We start from the raw sequence: 14,929 nt of genomic DNA on the forward strand, positions 1-14,929 counted from the left end.
CAATAAATTTGAAAAAATTGATATAAATCAGCTACAAGGGAGAGATGTTTGTTTACGATAGACATTTGTGGACAGAAAAGGGGCATTGATATGTTTGCTTTGTTATTAGTGTTGAAATTTGGTGTGAGTAGGCAAACTAAAATGTTCTTGTTGTTGGAAGCAATCTTTCTAGCCCACAAAGGCATTTTAATGGTTCAAATTTGAAGTTCAGCAAATGGAGTGATTCAAACAGTCTAGGACTATATAAATACATAAGCAAGGCAAGCATCACTGTTGCCGGTAATATAAACACATTTAAACCGTTGCTGACAAATGATCAGCAAAAATGTGTGTCATCCAGGATTTTTGTTGATGAAGAGAAATACACATAACTGTGTTGATTTGGAAACGTGTCGCCTCTGGATTTTATAGCACCAGGTTCATTCAGAAGGAACAGTTTCCAATGGACTTCTCGATCTTCTCGATCTGGATCCTCGAGTCACATGAACTCTTATCTAATAATGGTTTGGGAAAAGCAGCATGCCGAATATGCAGACCAGTTCATTGACTCATGACACACAAACCTTTCCAACTGATAACCTCTCAGAGCTGTCCCATCCTTAAACAAGACCACTCACAATGCACACACTGTCCTGCTATGCTGTAGCAGCCAATGGTTCCTTGATATCTGAAAGGGATGGTGCCATCTAGTGTCAAATGACCACTGATACAACGTCTACAAAGCATGTTTGATTTGCGTGTAACATTGTGTTGGACAGTATAGTGATTGTCAAGCTACTCAGGAGCATACAGGCTAGTAGCCTATTGCAATCATTGGGTTAAAGATTCTATTATGTAATGGATTTGTGTTGGTAGTAGGCTATTAGTGATAATATAGCCATAATGTAAATATATTATTCAAAGATCCACTTTGTTATATATAATGCTATCCATGCTGGATAGTAAATCCAGGCTGTTGATAAAATTCGATATCAATCTTGGAGATCTGTTGTAAGAACAGACTTGGTTGAATTTGTGTTCTTGAAAACATATAAATCACGACCCCATTGGTCATTTGGTCCCCTTGGTTTAACAGCGATTGGATAGATATGATGCCTATCATTAGCGGTGAACTGACTGAATTGACGTTCAATATACCCTTGCTCTAGTCGACGATACTAAAGTTGATTTCATAGCTACAGTCGTGTATAATTTCTAAACTACAGGCATTGGGAAGTTAACAGGAAAATCAGAAGTTCTGGGACGTGATATTTATGTGTCGAGTGAAGCAGCTGTTATTGTTTTCTTTTCTGTAGAAATGGGCTCGACAAACTCCACCCTGTCAAAAATTCCAAACGTCGAAGAATTAATGCAAGAAACGGGTTGTAAGTTCTCGGACGGGTAGGACTGTAGTTTAGGCTACTATAAAATCTGTATTGAGATTGTCATGATTGTACAATAACGTCATTGTTTATGCCAAATTCGAAGACAAATCTTTGAGAGTGGGCGTATAACGGGGATTTCATTATGAATGTTTTCGTTACAGCTATATGGAGCCCAGTTTTTCCCAAAATGTTTTAGAGCGCAGATATTTTGAAATGTGTCCAAATTATTAATAGCTTTCGCAGCGATAAGAGTATGTTTGACAGGTGCGCAAATTGCGCGCACAACTTTGACTGACCAAAATACGCATGTGTCTTACCCAACCAAATACAGTATTGAATATCTAAGCTTTGAACAGAGACTTATATTGACATATACATGTGGCTTTGAGAAGTTGTAGGTAAATTAATAACTTGGCCTTTATAAATGCTTGAATAATTCATGGAGTGTTAGCTTGAATGCAATCCTGAGCAATGAACTGGCCTCTATGGCTATTGCATATATTGATTAAATGGTTTGCTGTGCCGCTGTCCTGCCCATTACTAATACTAATAGCATGAATCGATGGTTCTCCTGTTTTCTCATTAACATAGTCACCCCTGCACACGTTGTTCGACTTTATGACCGTTTCGAAGCATTGGACAAGGAAAAGACAGGCCATCTCCGGTAAGTGGTGGGACCATGTCAGCTTTATGGAGTTTGTTTGTTGAACCAGTGTTGACTAAAACGGTGCATGTCAGAATAATAATAATTCTTATGTCTGTATGTCCTGTCTTTGTTTTATCCCCATTACTGTGAAGCCCACAGGATTTTGGAGCCATTAATAGGTTGGCGATGAACCCCATCGGGGATCGGATCATTGGGGCTTTCTTCTCTCCAGGGTATAGAACAACATTTCTTACAGGTTTGAGTAAAATTGCTGACTTGATAACCTCACCAATGAAAGTAACGTGAAGCTTAATGTCCATTTTCGCTGTAATATAAAAGTCCAGGCTTTTTGTAGGTCTCCTTTAAAAAAAAACAGAGTGCACAATCAACAAGACTAAATATTGATTTAACTTCAGTCAATACTGTGCAACAATAAACTTTTCTTTTTTTAATAACCTTGTATCCTGTACGTTTGGAATGCAAGCAGGTTTTGGTCTTAACATAATCTTTCTCACAGACAGGAAACAGTGGACTTCCACTCCTTTGTGAGGATCCTGGCCCACTTCCGACCTGCGGACCAAAAACGTCCCAAAGATCCCAGTATGCCTGAACCTGTCAACAGTAGGACCAGTAAACTGAAGTGTGAGTCCTCTGGCATTTTTGTTGTTGTTGTGGTTGACTCACAAAATAGATTTCAGCGTTCAAATTCAACTCAATCAGATCCCCCCTGGTTTTCTCCTTCCTTTCAGTTGCCTTCCAACTATATGACCAAGACAAAGATGGAAAAATCTCCAGAGCTGAGCTTCTACAGGTCCATTATAACTGTTAGCTTTACTGACAATAATGCTCTGTATGGTGAGCAACACAATATACCACTAATAGTTAGTGATGTAAATTGTTTCTCTGTTGTAAACCAGGTCTTGTATGTCCCTACAATTTATGTCTGAAATGCCAACACCCTATATCAGAGGTATTCAAATCTTACACTTTGAGGTCCGGAGCCTGCTGGTTTTCTGTTCTACCTGAAAATGTATTGAACCCACCTTTTGTCCCAGGTCTAAATCAGGCCCTGATTAGAGGGGAAGAATGGAAAAAAAGCAGTTGAACTGGTTTCATAGTCAGGATTTAAATTTGAGGGCCCTATACAATACAATGAAGCCATTCTCCATGGGTTTGGGATGTGATTAACAGCTGAGGGTGATTGACAGGTGCTGCGGTCCATGCTGGAGATGCAGGTGACGGAGGAGCAGCTAGAGAGCATTGCTGACCGCACCATCCAGGAGGCTGACCTGGACAAGGACGATGCCATCTCCTTTGAGGAGTTCCGCAAGGTACCACCGGGTAGAGCTCTAAGACTGACATATCAACATGGTGCATTGCAGCACAGGGCACCCAGAATCCTAAGCCATACAAAGTTCATGCCCATAGAAAATGATGTTGGCCATTGCTGTAGTCAAACAGCATACTGTACCTTGTGTGATGACAGTATTTTGCCCATCCTCTCTCATATTCAGTGGCTGCATTTGCTTGTGATGTAATATACCAATTCCACCATTCCACTCAGTCTAACTTTGGCTTTTCCTTCTCCTTACAGTCTCTGGAGAAGGTGAACATCGACCATAAGATGAGCATTCGCTTCCTGCGCTAGCTAGAGTGGTTGCACTGGGTCAACTGACTGTTCATGGAGATGTAGCCCACTTTGTGTGTACTTATCCCTCCATGGTAAAAACAAGGCTTCAGCAGGGAAATATTACTGATTCCTTTAACTGGATGACTAACACTAAATACCTTAAATGACTGAATAATATGCTGTAACTTAATGTTTTTTACAGCATACTGGAATATGGGCATCATGTTCCAAAGTCTAACTGTACTAGAGGCCCACTGTATAACTACATAGTAACTGCTTTTATATAATACAATAAAATGTAATTTAATAATAGTAATTATACATGGGACTTATTTAGTGGTAATCAAGGACCCAAAGTCGCTTTACAATTGTAGAAACAAAATAAACATGTTAGTTTTAACAAGGGCAAACATAAGCTTTTATGAAGGGAAACATATACTTGAAATTCACTCTTCCTTGTTAATTTTTGGAAGTACACTACCGGTCAAAAGTTTTAGAACATCTACTCATTCAAGGGTTTTTCTTTATTATTACTCTTTTCTACATTGTAGAATAATAGTGAAGACATCAAAGCTATGAAATAACACAAATGGAATTAAACAAAAAAAAGTGTTAAACAAATCAAAATATATTTTTAATTTGAAATTCCCCAAATAGCCACCCTTTGCCTTGATGACAGCTTTGCACACTCTTGGCATTCTCTCAACCAGCTTCACCTGGAATGCTTTTCCAACAGTCTTGAAGGAGTTCCCACATATGCTGAGCACTTGTTGGCTGCTTTTCCTTCACTCTGCGGTCCGACTCATCCCAAACAATCTCAATTTGGTAGAGGTCGGGGGATTGTGGAGGCCAGATCATCTGATGCAGCACTCCATCACTCTCCTTCTTGGTAAAATAGCCCTTACACAGCCTTGAGGTGTGTTGGGTCATTGTCCTGTTGAAAAATAAATAATAGTCCCACTAAGCCCAAACCAGATGGGATGGCGTATCGCTGCAGAATACTGTGGTAGCCATGCTGGTTAAGTGTGCCTTGAATTCTAAATAAATCACTGACAGTGTCACCAGCAAAGCACCCCTACACAATAACACCTCCTCCTCCATGCTTTACGGTGGGAAATATACATGCAGAGATCATCCGTTCACACGCGTCTCACAAAACACGGCAGTTGGAACCAAATTTCTCCAATTTGGACTCCAGACCAAAGGACAAATTTCCACCAGTCTAATGTCCATTGCTCGTGTTTCTTGGCCCAAGCAAGTCTCTTCTTATTATTGGTGTCCTTTAGTAGTGGGTTCTTTACAGCAATTCGATCATGAAGACCTGATTCACACAGTCTCCTCTGAACAGTTGATGTTGAGATGTGTCTGTTACTTGAAGTCTGTGAAGCATTTATTTGGGCTGCAATTTATGAGGCTGGTAACTCTTTAATGAACTTGGGTCTTCCATTCCTGTGGCAGTCCTCATGAGAGCCAGTTTCATCATAGTGCTTGATGGTTTTTGCGACTGCAATTGAAGAAACTTTCAAAGTTCTTGAAATGTTCTGTATTGACTGACCTTCATGTCATAAAGTAATGATGGACTGTCATTTCTCTTTGCTTATTTGAGCTGTTCTTGCCATAATGTGGACTTGGTCTTTTACAAAATAGGGCTATATTCTGTATAGCCATGCTGTACTACCTTGTCACTACACAACTGACTGGCTCAAACGCATGTAGAAGGAAAGAAATTCCAAAAATTAACTTTTAATTGAAATGCATTCCAGGTGACTACCTCATGAAGCTGGTTGAGAGAATGTCAAGAGTGTGCAAAGCTGTCATCAAGGCAAAGGATGACTACTTTGAAGAATCTCAAATATAAAATATATTTTGATTTGTTTAACACTTTTTTGGTTACTACTTGATTCCATATGTGTTATTTCATAGTTTTGATGTCTTCACTATTATTCTACATTGTAGAAAATAGTAAAAATAAAGAAAAACCCTGGAATGATTGTGTTCTAAGACTTTACTGTAATAAGTATCTAGATGTAGCTGTCGGTGTCCAATTATACTGAACTTGAGAACTATACATATGAGTACGAAAGTGCTAGAATATTTCTACCAATTAATATTTTTGTAAGCTGTAGCATTCATTTTCTGAGTTGCTTATGAGGAGAAAAAACCATGAAAAACTTAAGCTTGGCTCTAATTGTTTCAATAGATTCGATTTCGAGACAGTCCAACAAAACTAATGTCTACATTTTGACCCAGAATAATGAAAGGGTCTGTTTGTGACTGACTGAATGGCATTTGAACTAATGTGTGCCAAAATGTATTTCTCAAATCTCAGAATTGTTTGGTCAGATACATGGAATCTTAATTAAATAACCCTTTTGGTATTTGGCTGGAGTATTTTTTGCAACTGATTATCATATTTCAAGCATCAGTACATTTAGCTTTTTGATGTTACTGATTCAAATAGACACACCTCCCGTTCGCTACCTACGGCCATGTAACATGAGGTTATTTTCAAAGTTTGTTCCGTGTGAAATGTTCCTTATAATGGCAGGAATAGATCTTTTCACTGAGGTTTAAGTGAAATGACACATGGGTCGATACAGGAAAATAGGGCTTGCCTTGAAACAGAGGCACAATAGAGAGATTTATTCTGTACATAAAGTGTCCCATTGCATTAGAAGACGGTCATAAAGTGGAATTGATTTAAACAAACACATGCATTAGCAGGGCTTCCTCATTTGCCCTTGGGCTGACAGGCACATAGAATCCAGAATAAGGAATATCCAGTGCCTAAAAAGAACAGAAAGACACAATGATTACAACATATACGATGCAGCATAGAAAACCATCAGCACAGTACTCCAAATGTACAGAGTGCGTTGATGGAAGAATGTAGTAGGTACCTGCGAGGGTGATGGTCATTGTTAGACGGTAGAGAAGGACATCAGTGGTCCCTCCCTTGATGTGGACTGGCAAGCCGTTGTCCGCCTGTAACCAAAAATAGGGGTCAAATACCTATTCATGATCATGAATCGCCGGAGCCTTTATTGTAAGCCGACTTTGTGATATGTGAGGATAAAACCAAATTAAATTGCATTCCAGAACAGAACAACTATTCCCTCAAGCCCCTTTAAAACCCGTAATGCTCTTTTTCTATGTTCAATACTGTGATAAGATTCTGGGTGCTGACCAACAACAGTGGACCTCAGGCAATTCATTAATTTCGCAACACGACACATAGTAGTTCAAAATCAGGTCAATGTTGCTGTAAAGTACTCGATCAAACATGTTCAAATCACATCCGGTTGACATTGTTGGCCATTTGATTGCCAATAAAAATCTAAATTCACTGATAAGACACCTCTTGTTTTCCTCGTTTGGGATTGTTTCTCACCCAGGCGTCCTAATGATGTCTTGCTCACCTGGAATCGGTTCTGATGATCTGGCACCTTGTTCTTCATCTGTTTGGTTGTTGTGCTGAAGGCTCTGGTAGCCAGCCGGGGCAGCTTCTGAAAGGATCCCGCAGTCACATGTTAACCATGTTACCCTGTGTCTGCATATGATGTAAAAACTAGATTGAAAATACAGGGCTTATGAGAAAACATTCCTTTGCATCCCTAATTTCCAAATGTGCAAAACAAATCGGTCGGATGCTTTCTGAGCGGCTGAGGCTAGATGCTGTTTTCATAGTGTTTCTAGTAGACTAAATCATTTGATAATAACATAACTATAGTATATTAAGTTATTTCGAGAATGGATGATCAGGATTAGATGGTAATATTAGCGTGGTGTTTAGCTTTGGGGTTCCACCCCTGTTTTTCTACTTTCACTTTTAAAGAGATGTGATACTAGCCTGTTGTTTCCTATAAGAGGAAATTGCTATGGAAAACTTTGGGTTACTCTTACTTTCTGCTCCGTCTTCATCATGACAACATCTGCTATTGGTTATGTTACGAACCGGCTCTGAGTTCGCAACAAAAGGGAGACAACATGGAGACAAGGAGTATCAAAAATATATATTTATTAACTAAAGTAACTAAATAATTAACAATGGCATGTGTAATCAGTAATCAGTAGTGTAAGTGAGTGTTTTGCATACCTGAATGTAATAATGCAGGGTGTTGAACAGTGCCAAAGCAAATAACCAAAAAGCCACAACTACACAACCAAAACCAACAAAGTGTCTGCAAGGAGAGAGTCTCCTCAATGACTGTGGAAGAGGTGCCTTTATCCTGGGCCACACCCGAGCCCAGGTGTTTCCCATCTAGCTGACGACCCTTCCAACTCCGCCCACCGGCATCCTAATAAAGAAACAAGAACAAAGAAAGAGAATACGGCAGACAGAGTGGGAGGGTCGTCACAGTTAGGAGAGGAAATATCCCCTTCTAACTGTTGTTGATGTTTTGAGTACCAAATAAAGTACAAGTGGTTTGCATACACACAACAAAAATAGAGCTACAAATGTTCCTTTTGATTTAATTTTAACAGCATGCAGGGGGGAATTACACATACTTGTAGGTGTATCACCTTCAGTATGTTTTAGACTTTTTGAGGGAATATACAATTTTGGCATCTTAGACATGCTTTCCATCCAAAGTGATGCTAGTTTCAAAGACAGCTGTGTTGTAACCTCAAATATGCTTGATTAAATCAACATCCTCCAAGATACAAAAAAAAAGAGATTCAACTTCCTTTGACAGATAATCTGTCACTCCTAATGAAATATGAAATCAGGCCACCTATCGATATTCTATAAAATGACACTATCAAGTGCATACCGGTATATAACCATTATTGTCAATTAGATAATCTGTTGAAAATCGAGGTCAAACCATACCCCCCTAACCCATACCACTTGTTCTGACCCATTATGTTTATTCGTTATAACAGGACTATTTCATCACTGGGGACTTGTGTTCTGAAAGAAAGTCATCTCTTTTGAAGTCTTTAATCTATTGGTCTTTGTATCACGTAAACATTCTCTGTGAGGTGAATTTCTTACTACTTTTTACTATCACAGGCAAAACCTTCTCATTTCATTGAAGATCATGTTGTATACTTCTGTTGACTTGGGTTCTGTCCCTTTAAGAGAATTGTACCACAGTGTAATATCGACCCAGGTCAAATTGGGGGCATGAACCAGCAGGGCGAGAACTGACATTGCTGCCAGCCAATGACTGCCACACAATCTGTGACCTCAACCAATTAGGTTATATATTTTGGAGGGAGAGAGGAACAATACACCCTTCCCCTTGAAATGGATTCCCTGTGTGCATGTGTGTAAGCTATATGTGGACACGGCACAGTTTGCTTAGAGAAATCATAAAGGACCGATAGAGGAAATGTGAATCAATAGAAATATACAAGACTAATATACCATCGCATTTTTCCACCTCACCTAGAAGTGAGAGGGATATAATTAAAATGATATGACCTCTCAGTAGGAGCTTGTAAACTAGATATTTTAAAAGAACAATAACAAGAACAATTTTTTAAATAAAATTTCATCTGAATGAAAATATGAGTCCAATACGACCTTACAGAGAGATCATCTAGATTATTTACATTTCAGTAGAATGACATCAGAATCTCCTGGGACCAGCCATTTTGTTTTACTGTCTAAAGTGCCTTATATGCTGGCCTCACTATCAGTCGACCACCGGGGCTGAGACAAGGCCTGCAACAGATTATTTAAGGCCAAGGTCCGTCTAATTTATCCGCCACACATACTGGAATTATTTACTCCATTTAATACTTAGCAACAGGTAATCAGGAAGACAGATTGCACAACTCATTTTGCCTTCTACTCTCCACATTAATAAAGGTTGGTACAAAGGTTAGTCCAACTGTACTTCCCTTTCCAAATAAGATCTAAGGTTCTACTAATAATATTATGAATCTTTATATGATTCAGATGAAAATACAATTAGGAAAAATAGTTTTTACCAGTAGGTGATTCATGGTGGAGTTTGTACTCAGTGTGAAGCCTCTTGCTGCTTGTCTAGCCGTGGCCTGTACAAGGGTGCAGTCACATATTGCAGCAATTCTGAATAGGAGCCAAACTATGGTCACCAGGAGAGACCAAACTCTCCCAGCTCTATGGAAGTGCTCAAGCCTTCACTCCCAAGGTCTAAAATGACTTCTTTGGTTGCTGTTGTTCATACTGATTTCTGTCCTCACACACTAAATATAAATATGTTTATTTTGAATTTAAGTGAAATTCTTTATATGGAAGATGTATGCTTCTCATTGACAGTTTATACTTACACTACTGTTCAAAAGTTTGGGGGTCACTCAGAAATGTCCTTGTTTTTGAAAGAAAAGCAACATTTTTGTCTATTAAAATAACATCAAATTGATCAGAAATACAGTGTAGACTTTGTTAATGTTGTAAATGACTATTGTAGCTGGAAACGACAGATTGTTTATGGAATATCCACATAGGCGTATAGAAGCCCATTATCAGCAACCATCACTTCTGTGTTCCAATGGCACGTTGTGTTAGCTAATCCAAGTTTATCATTTTAAAAGGCTAAATGATCATTAGAAAACTCTTTTGCAATTATGTTAGCACAGCTGAAAACGGTTGTCCTGATTAAAGAAGCAATAAAACTGGCCTTCTTTATGCTAGTTGAGTATCTGGAGCATCAGCATTTGTGGGTTCGATTACAGGCTCAAAATGGCAAAAAACAAAGAACTTTCTTCTGAAACTCGTCAGTCTATTCTTGTTCTGAGAAATGAAGGCTATTCCATTTGAGAAATTGCCAAGAAACTGAAGATCTCGTACAGTGCTGTGTACTACTCCCTTCACAGAACAGCGCAAACTGGCTGTAACCAGCATAGAAAGAGGAGTGGGAGGCCCCAGTGCACAACTGAACAAGAGGACAAGTACGTTAGAGTGTCTAGTTTGAGAAACAGACGCCTCATAAGTTCTCAAGTTCTCTTCATTAAATAGTAGCCGCAAAAAAAACAGGCTCAACGTCAACAGTGAAGAGGCAACTCCAGGATGCTGGCCTTCTGGGCAGGGTCCCTCTGTCCAGTGTCTGTGTTCTTTTGCCCATCTTAATCTTTTATTTTTATTGGACAGTCTGAGATATGGCTTTTTTCTTTGCAACTCTGTACGCCTATGTAGATATTCCATAAAAAATCAGCCGTTTCCAGCTACAATAGTCATTTACAACATTAACAAAGTCTACACTGTATTTCTGATCAATTTGATGTTATTTAATCGACAAAAATGTACTTTCCTTTCAAAAACAAGGACATTTCTAAGTGACCCCAAACCTTTGAATGGTAGTGTAGGTGATATCATTCATGTATTTGCATCATTCTAATTTATTCACTTGCTTTCAGGGCATACTGTCCATCTTCCAGTTGTGTGAACAATATTATTTAAGAGTCTCAAAGCCAGACAGTCTTGGTTTAATTTCTGGGTTGAGGTCCTCAGAAAGGGGAACTGGGTATGTTGTCTCACCTCTCCCCAGCTGTGATCATGAAATCAGGCAAACAGTTGGTTTAGCATTTTATAGATCAGTCGCACATGATCACTGTCTCTGGTAAGTCTCATAACATGTATTAAAGTCTCACAGTTGTTATAGATGTACTATAGGGTTTTTGTAAATTTGATGTTTATAGGCATACATGTATGTCTCTAGCTGTCCTTGTTTGTAGTTAGAGGTGATAACGAAGATAATAAGAAGTAGCAAAGTGTAGACTCGACAGTAAGGCATGCCCATGTGAAATGTACGATGCCTCTTTAACTGGCGTCGAACACAAGTTGTTAGCGCATCATTTCCTATGAATCGACACGTTTGCGGTTTCTTTAATGTTTATGAGAGCAACATATTTCAGCCTTTTTTTCACAAAAAATTGTAGCCAATATATGTTTTATGTCACTCAATCCTAGAATAGAATAAATATGTCAGTGCTGCTCATGGTGGCCTTGCTCACTGTCCTTACCCTCACCCTGGAGTCTGACCACCGGACAGCAGGCCAGCCGGAAAAGTAAGATAAGGATCTTGCATTGTAAATACTCCAATCCAATGGTGTAATGTAGATCAATGTATACTTTTCAATTCAAGACTACTTATTTTCAGCTTTTATAGTGCATGTTGATTTTTGACTGTAATCTTTTTGGACAAGTATACTTGAGTGTGATGTATTGTTATGTTGAAATATGAAATAGTTTTGGGCATTAGGATACAGAATCATTCTATCTCTCTCAGGTTCTGTACATGGCAGTGTTTGAAGTTGACTCTGCAGTGGCCTGGGAGCTTCTGTTTGGTGAGTTTAACCACTTCTCCATAGCACATCACACATTCCTGTTCTTCTAACTCAATCAAACTCTGCACAGGGTCTAAAGACTTCATCTCAATGCAGAATACCTCCAAACATTCAGAACTGGACTACCCATGGACTGTGGTATTATTCTTTTTTTTTATCTTAAAGGGGAAATGTGTGATTGGTACATTCAAATTAATTACATATATGAACTGATTTTTGTCATTCCCCATCAGAATAAAACCTTTTGACTGATCTTAATAAACTGAATGAGAATGCCAATTCATATCAGAATTTTTTTCAGTTTTTTTACCTAGGCCTTTGAAAGCTCATACATGTTGCGGCTCCAGGCCAATATTCCACTCTGACCTCAAGGTAAAGCATGTCTCTGGTTACAGTCACCATCGAAGGACAATGAAGAATCCATGTGTTCAGCAGAGATCCCTCTTTCTTTCAGGAGCTGGACCCTGAACTCTCAACTTTGGCCATCCCTACTCAAGACCCACTCGTTTCCTCTTCTAGGAAGAGGCAGATGTGGGTCAATTCGATTTGAAGTAAATTTTTCACATAAATAGCTTCTCCTTTCGGGTCATGGAGAAGTCATTAAAAATAGATGCCCTTTTTTAAATGATTGAATTGGAATGTCAGTTTACTTCCTGAATCGACTGGCTTTAATTCGAATTGACCCCAACCCAGTTGATGTCTTCTTACAAATGTGATTCATCAGCTTTTAATATCAAATCAAATCAAATTTATTTATATTGCCCTTCGTATATCAGCTGTAATCTCAAAGTGCTGTACGGAAACCCAGCCTAAAACCCCAAACAGCAAGCAATGCATGTGAAAGAGGCACGGTGGCTAGGAAAAACTCCCTAGGAAAAACTCCCTAGAAAGGCCAAAAACCTAGGAAGAAACCTAGAGAGGAACCAGGCTATGAGGGGTGGCCAGTCCTCTTCTGGCTGTGCCGGGTGGATATTATAACAGAACATGGTCAAGATGTTAAAATGTTCATAAATGACCAGCATGGTCAAATAATAATAATCATTGTAGTTGTCAAGGGTGCAACAAGCACGTCCGGTGAACAGGTCAGGGTTCCGTAGCCGCAGGCAGAACAGTTGAAACTGGAGCAGCAGCATGGCCAGGTGGACTGGGGACAGCGAGGAGTCATCATGCCAGGTAGTCCCGAGGCATGGTCCTAGGGCTCAGGTCCTCCGAGAGAGAGAAAGAAAGAGAGAAAGAGAGAATTAGAGAGAGCATATTTAAATTAACACAGGACACCGGATAAGACAAGAGAATACTCCAGATGAAACAGACTGACCCTAGCCCCCCGGCACATAAACTACTGCAGCATAAATACTGGAGGCTGAGACAGGAGGGATCAGAAGACACTGTGGCCCCATCCGATGATACCCCCGGACAGGGCCAAACAGGCAGGATATAACCCCACCCACTTTGCCAAAGCACAGCCCCCACACCACTAGAGGGATGTCTACAACCACCAACTTACCGCCCGAAGACAAGGCCGAGTATAGCCCACAAAAATCTCCGCCATGGCACAACCCAAGGGGGGGGCACCAACCCAGACAGGATATAATAATAATAATAATAATACTACCTGTCCACCGTCTGTCTCTGTTATACAATTTAGCATTATATTCTCCGTTAGATTGAATGGAAATAGTCAGAGGAGGTCGCCACAGAATATAAGTTATTACTGTATTCCGGTTAACAGAATGTCGGTTATGTATTACAGGTACATAACAGAGCGCGTCACTGAATGTGCATGTGTTTCTCCAACAGGAAAGATGAATGGATCAAACATGGCTCCTGTGCTGCTTGTGTGGAGGGCATGAACTCTCCTTTGCATTACTTCCAAATATGTCTGAAACTACGTGAGCGCTTCGATATTGACCGGTCGGCCCCACTGATCACATTCACACATCTAACCTGCCTGTTTCACCATTCCACATCGTCAAACCTGTGTTGACAGCTTGCATTTTTATTCTGGCTGAGCTACCTGCTACCCATTGTTCAGAGCCTTAGAGGATACAGGCATCAAGGCCTCCTGTAACCAGTCTTATCAGGTAGGTAATACCCATCACATTGGGAAAGGATTAAAATAGAGCTATTGGCATTGCATTGTAGGGTTTACAGAAATTAAATTATGATTTTCCTGTACCCTTATTTGGATGTACAGACAGACACTGCATCCAAATAAAGATATGAAGGCCATAAACATTGTAATTCAATAATGTTGTATTTTTGCAGCATTGGTTTTAGTAAGTTTCTTATAATATAGAACCACTTTAGTGAACTTGTTTGGTTGAGATCAGAAACATTAGAAAGGAGAAACCCTGAGAACATGGCAAACAATTCCTATTTATGACAAAAAGGCAAATACTTTTTAACATAAAACATTTTCATGAGGAAGTAGGATTAAACTTGAAGAATTTCAGCTGAATAAATCTCTTACTGCATTGTTCTGCCATCTGGTCAGTGCGATGAAGTCAACCATGCTCTGGCCCCAGTCATTGGAGAGATGACCCTGGTGTCCAGATTCAGTGTATAAATGAAAAGGTAAGCATCCCTAGCCTGAGTGCCAGTCTGTCTGTGCTATCATTCCAAACTGTTTGGCTTGACAAGGTCAGCAATGGAATAGGTAAGAGCACAAACAAATCTGTGAACAAGCTAAAGCATCACCGTAGTAATGTACCAAACCACACATTATCACTTGACTGTTGTCCATTTGCCTTTGGTGTAATTCAGCAATAGCGTTGATGCTTCAAATATATTGGTTGTAGAGAAACATTATTTGTGGCTGTGTAAATGGAATACCCCATCACTTCTCTCAGGGATGAGAAGTGTTGGTCAAAAAAAAAAAAAAAAAAAAAAAAAAAAAAAAAAAAATCACCTGGTCCAGGTGAAGATCCCTCTGTCTCAAAACCTCACCCTTGGATGTCATCATGAAGAGGACCAGGAAACTGAACCTCAACCTACCCAGCTCTGGCACCC

The 14,929-nt window shown here is 39.6% G+C and overlaps 2 protein-coding genes across 3 annotated transcripts; one reads left to right on the plus strand and one right to left on the minus strand.

Annotated features, from left to right (window-relative positions):
• The first annotated feature begins 1,076 nt into the window (after positions 1-1,076).
• Positions 1,077-3,953, plus strand: LOC115163076 (calcineurin B homologous protein 2-like). Its single transcript, XM_029714666.1, has 7 exons — positions 1,077-1,364; positions 1,956-2,028; positions 2,163-2,243; positions 2,528-2,652; positions 2,760-2,821; positions 3,219-3,341; positions 3,605-3,953. Exons 1-7 carry the CDS (start codon positions 1,298-1,300, stop codon positions 3,656-3,658), a joined length of 585 nt encoding a protein of 194 aa, XP_029570526.1. The 5' UTR covers positions 1,077-1,297; the 3' UTR covers positions 3,659-3,953.
• A 2,292-nt stretch (positions 3,954-6,245) lies between these two features.
• LOC115163077 (cytochrome c oxidase subunit 7A2, mitochondrial-like) lies at positions 6,246-9,688 on the minus strand. 2 transcript variants are annotated; one of them, XM_029714667.1, is made up of 5 exons: positions 7,737-7,793; positions 7,544-7,600; positions 7,060-7,146; positions 6,541-6,625; positions 6,246-6,427 (listed from the first exon to the last, which is right to left on the minus strand). In XM_029714667.1, exons 2-5 carry the CDS (start codon positions 7,562-7,564, stop codon positions 6,372-6,374), a joined length of 249 nt encoding a protein of 82 aa, XP_029570527.1. In that variant the 5' UTR covers positions 7,565-7,600; positions 7,737-7,793; the 3' UTR covers positions 6,246-6,371. The 2 variants fall into 2 exon arrangements, with proteins under 2 accessions (XP_029570527.1, XP_029570528.1); XM_029714668.1 differs by lacking the exons at positions 7,544-7,600; positions 7,737-7,793 and adding an exon at positions 9,584-9,688.
• Between the last annotated feature and the right edge of the window lie 5,241 nt (positions 9,689-14,929).

The sequence above is a fragment of the Salmo trutta genome, chromosome 26, assembly GCF_901001165.1.
Source record: "Salmo trutta chromosome 26, fSalTru1.1, whole genome shotgun sequence".
NCBI classification, from domain to species: Eukaryota; Metazoa; Chordata; class Actinopteri; order Salmoniformes; family Salmonidae; genus Salmo; species Salmo trutta.

Bases quoted from the DNA above. Each gene is read 5' to 3' on its own strand.
- LOC115163076 (XM_029714666.1), top strand. From the start codon at position 1,298: ATGGGCTCGACAAACTCCACCCTGTCAAAAATTCCAAACGTCGAAGAA. The intron at 1,365-1,955 runs GTAAGTTCTCGG...TCATTAACATAG, and splicing joins ATTAATGCAAGAAACGGGTT to TCACCCCTGCACACGTTGTT. The intron at 3,342-3,604 runs GTACCACCGGGT...TTCTCCTTACAG, and splicing joins CCTTTGAGGAGTTCCGCAAG to TCTCTGGAGAAGGTGAACAT.
- LOC115163077 (XM_029714667.1), bottom strand. From the start codon at position 7,564: ATGATGAAGACGGAGCAGAAA. The intron at 7,147-7,543 runs GTAAGAGTAACC...GGATCCTTTCAG, and splicing joins TGATGAAGACGGAGCAGAAA to AAGCTGCCCCGGCTGGCTAC. The intron at 6,428-6,540 runs GTACCTACTACA...TGTTCTTTTTAG, and splicing joins AATGACCATCACCCTCGCAG to GCACTGGATATTCCTTATTC.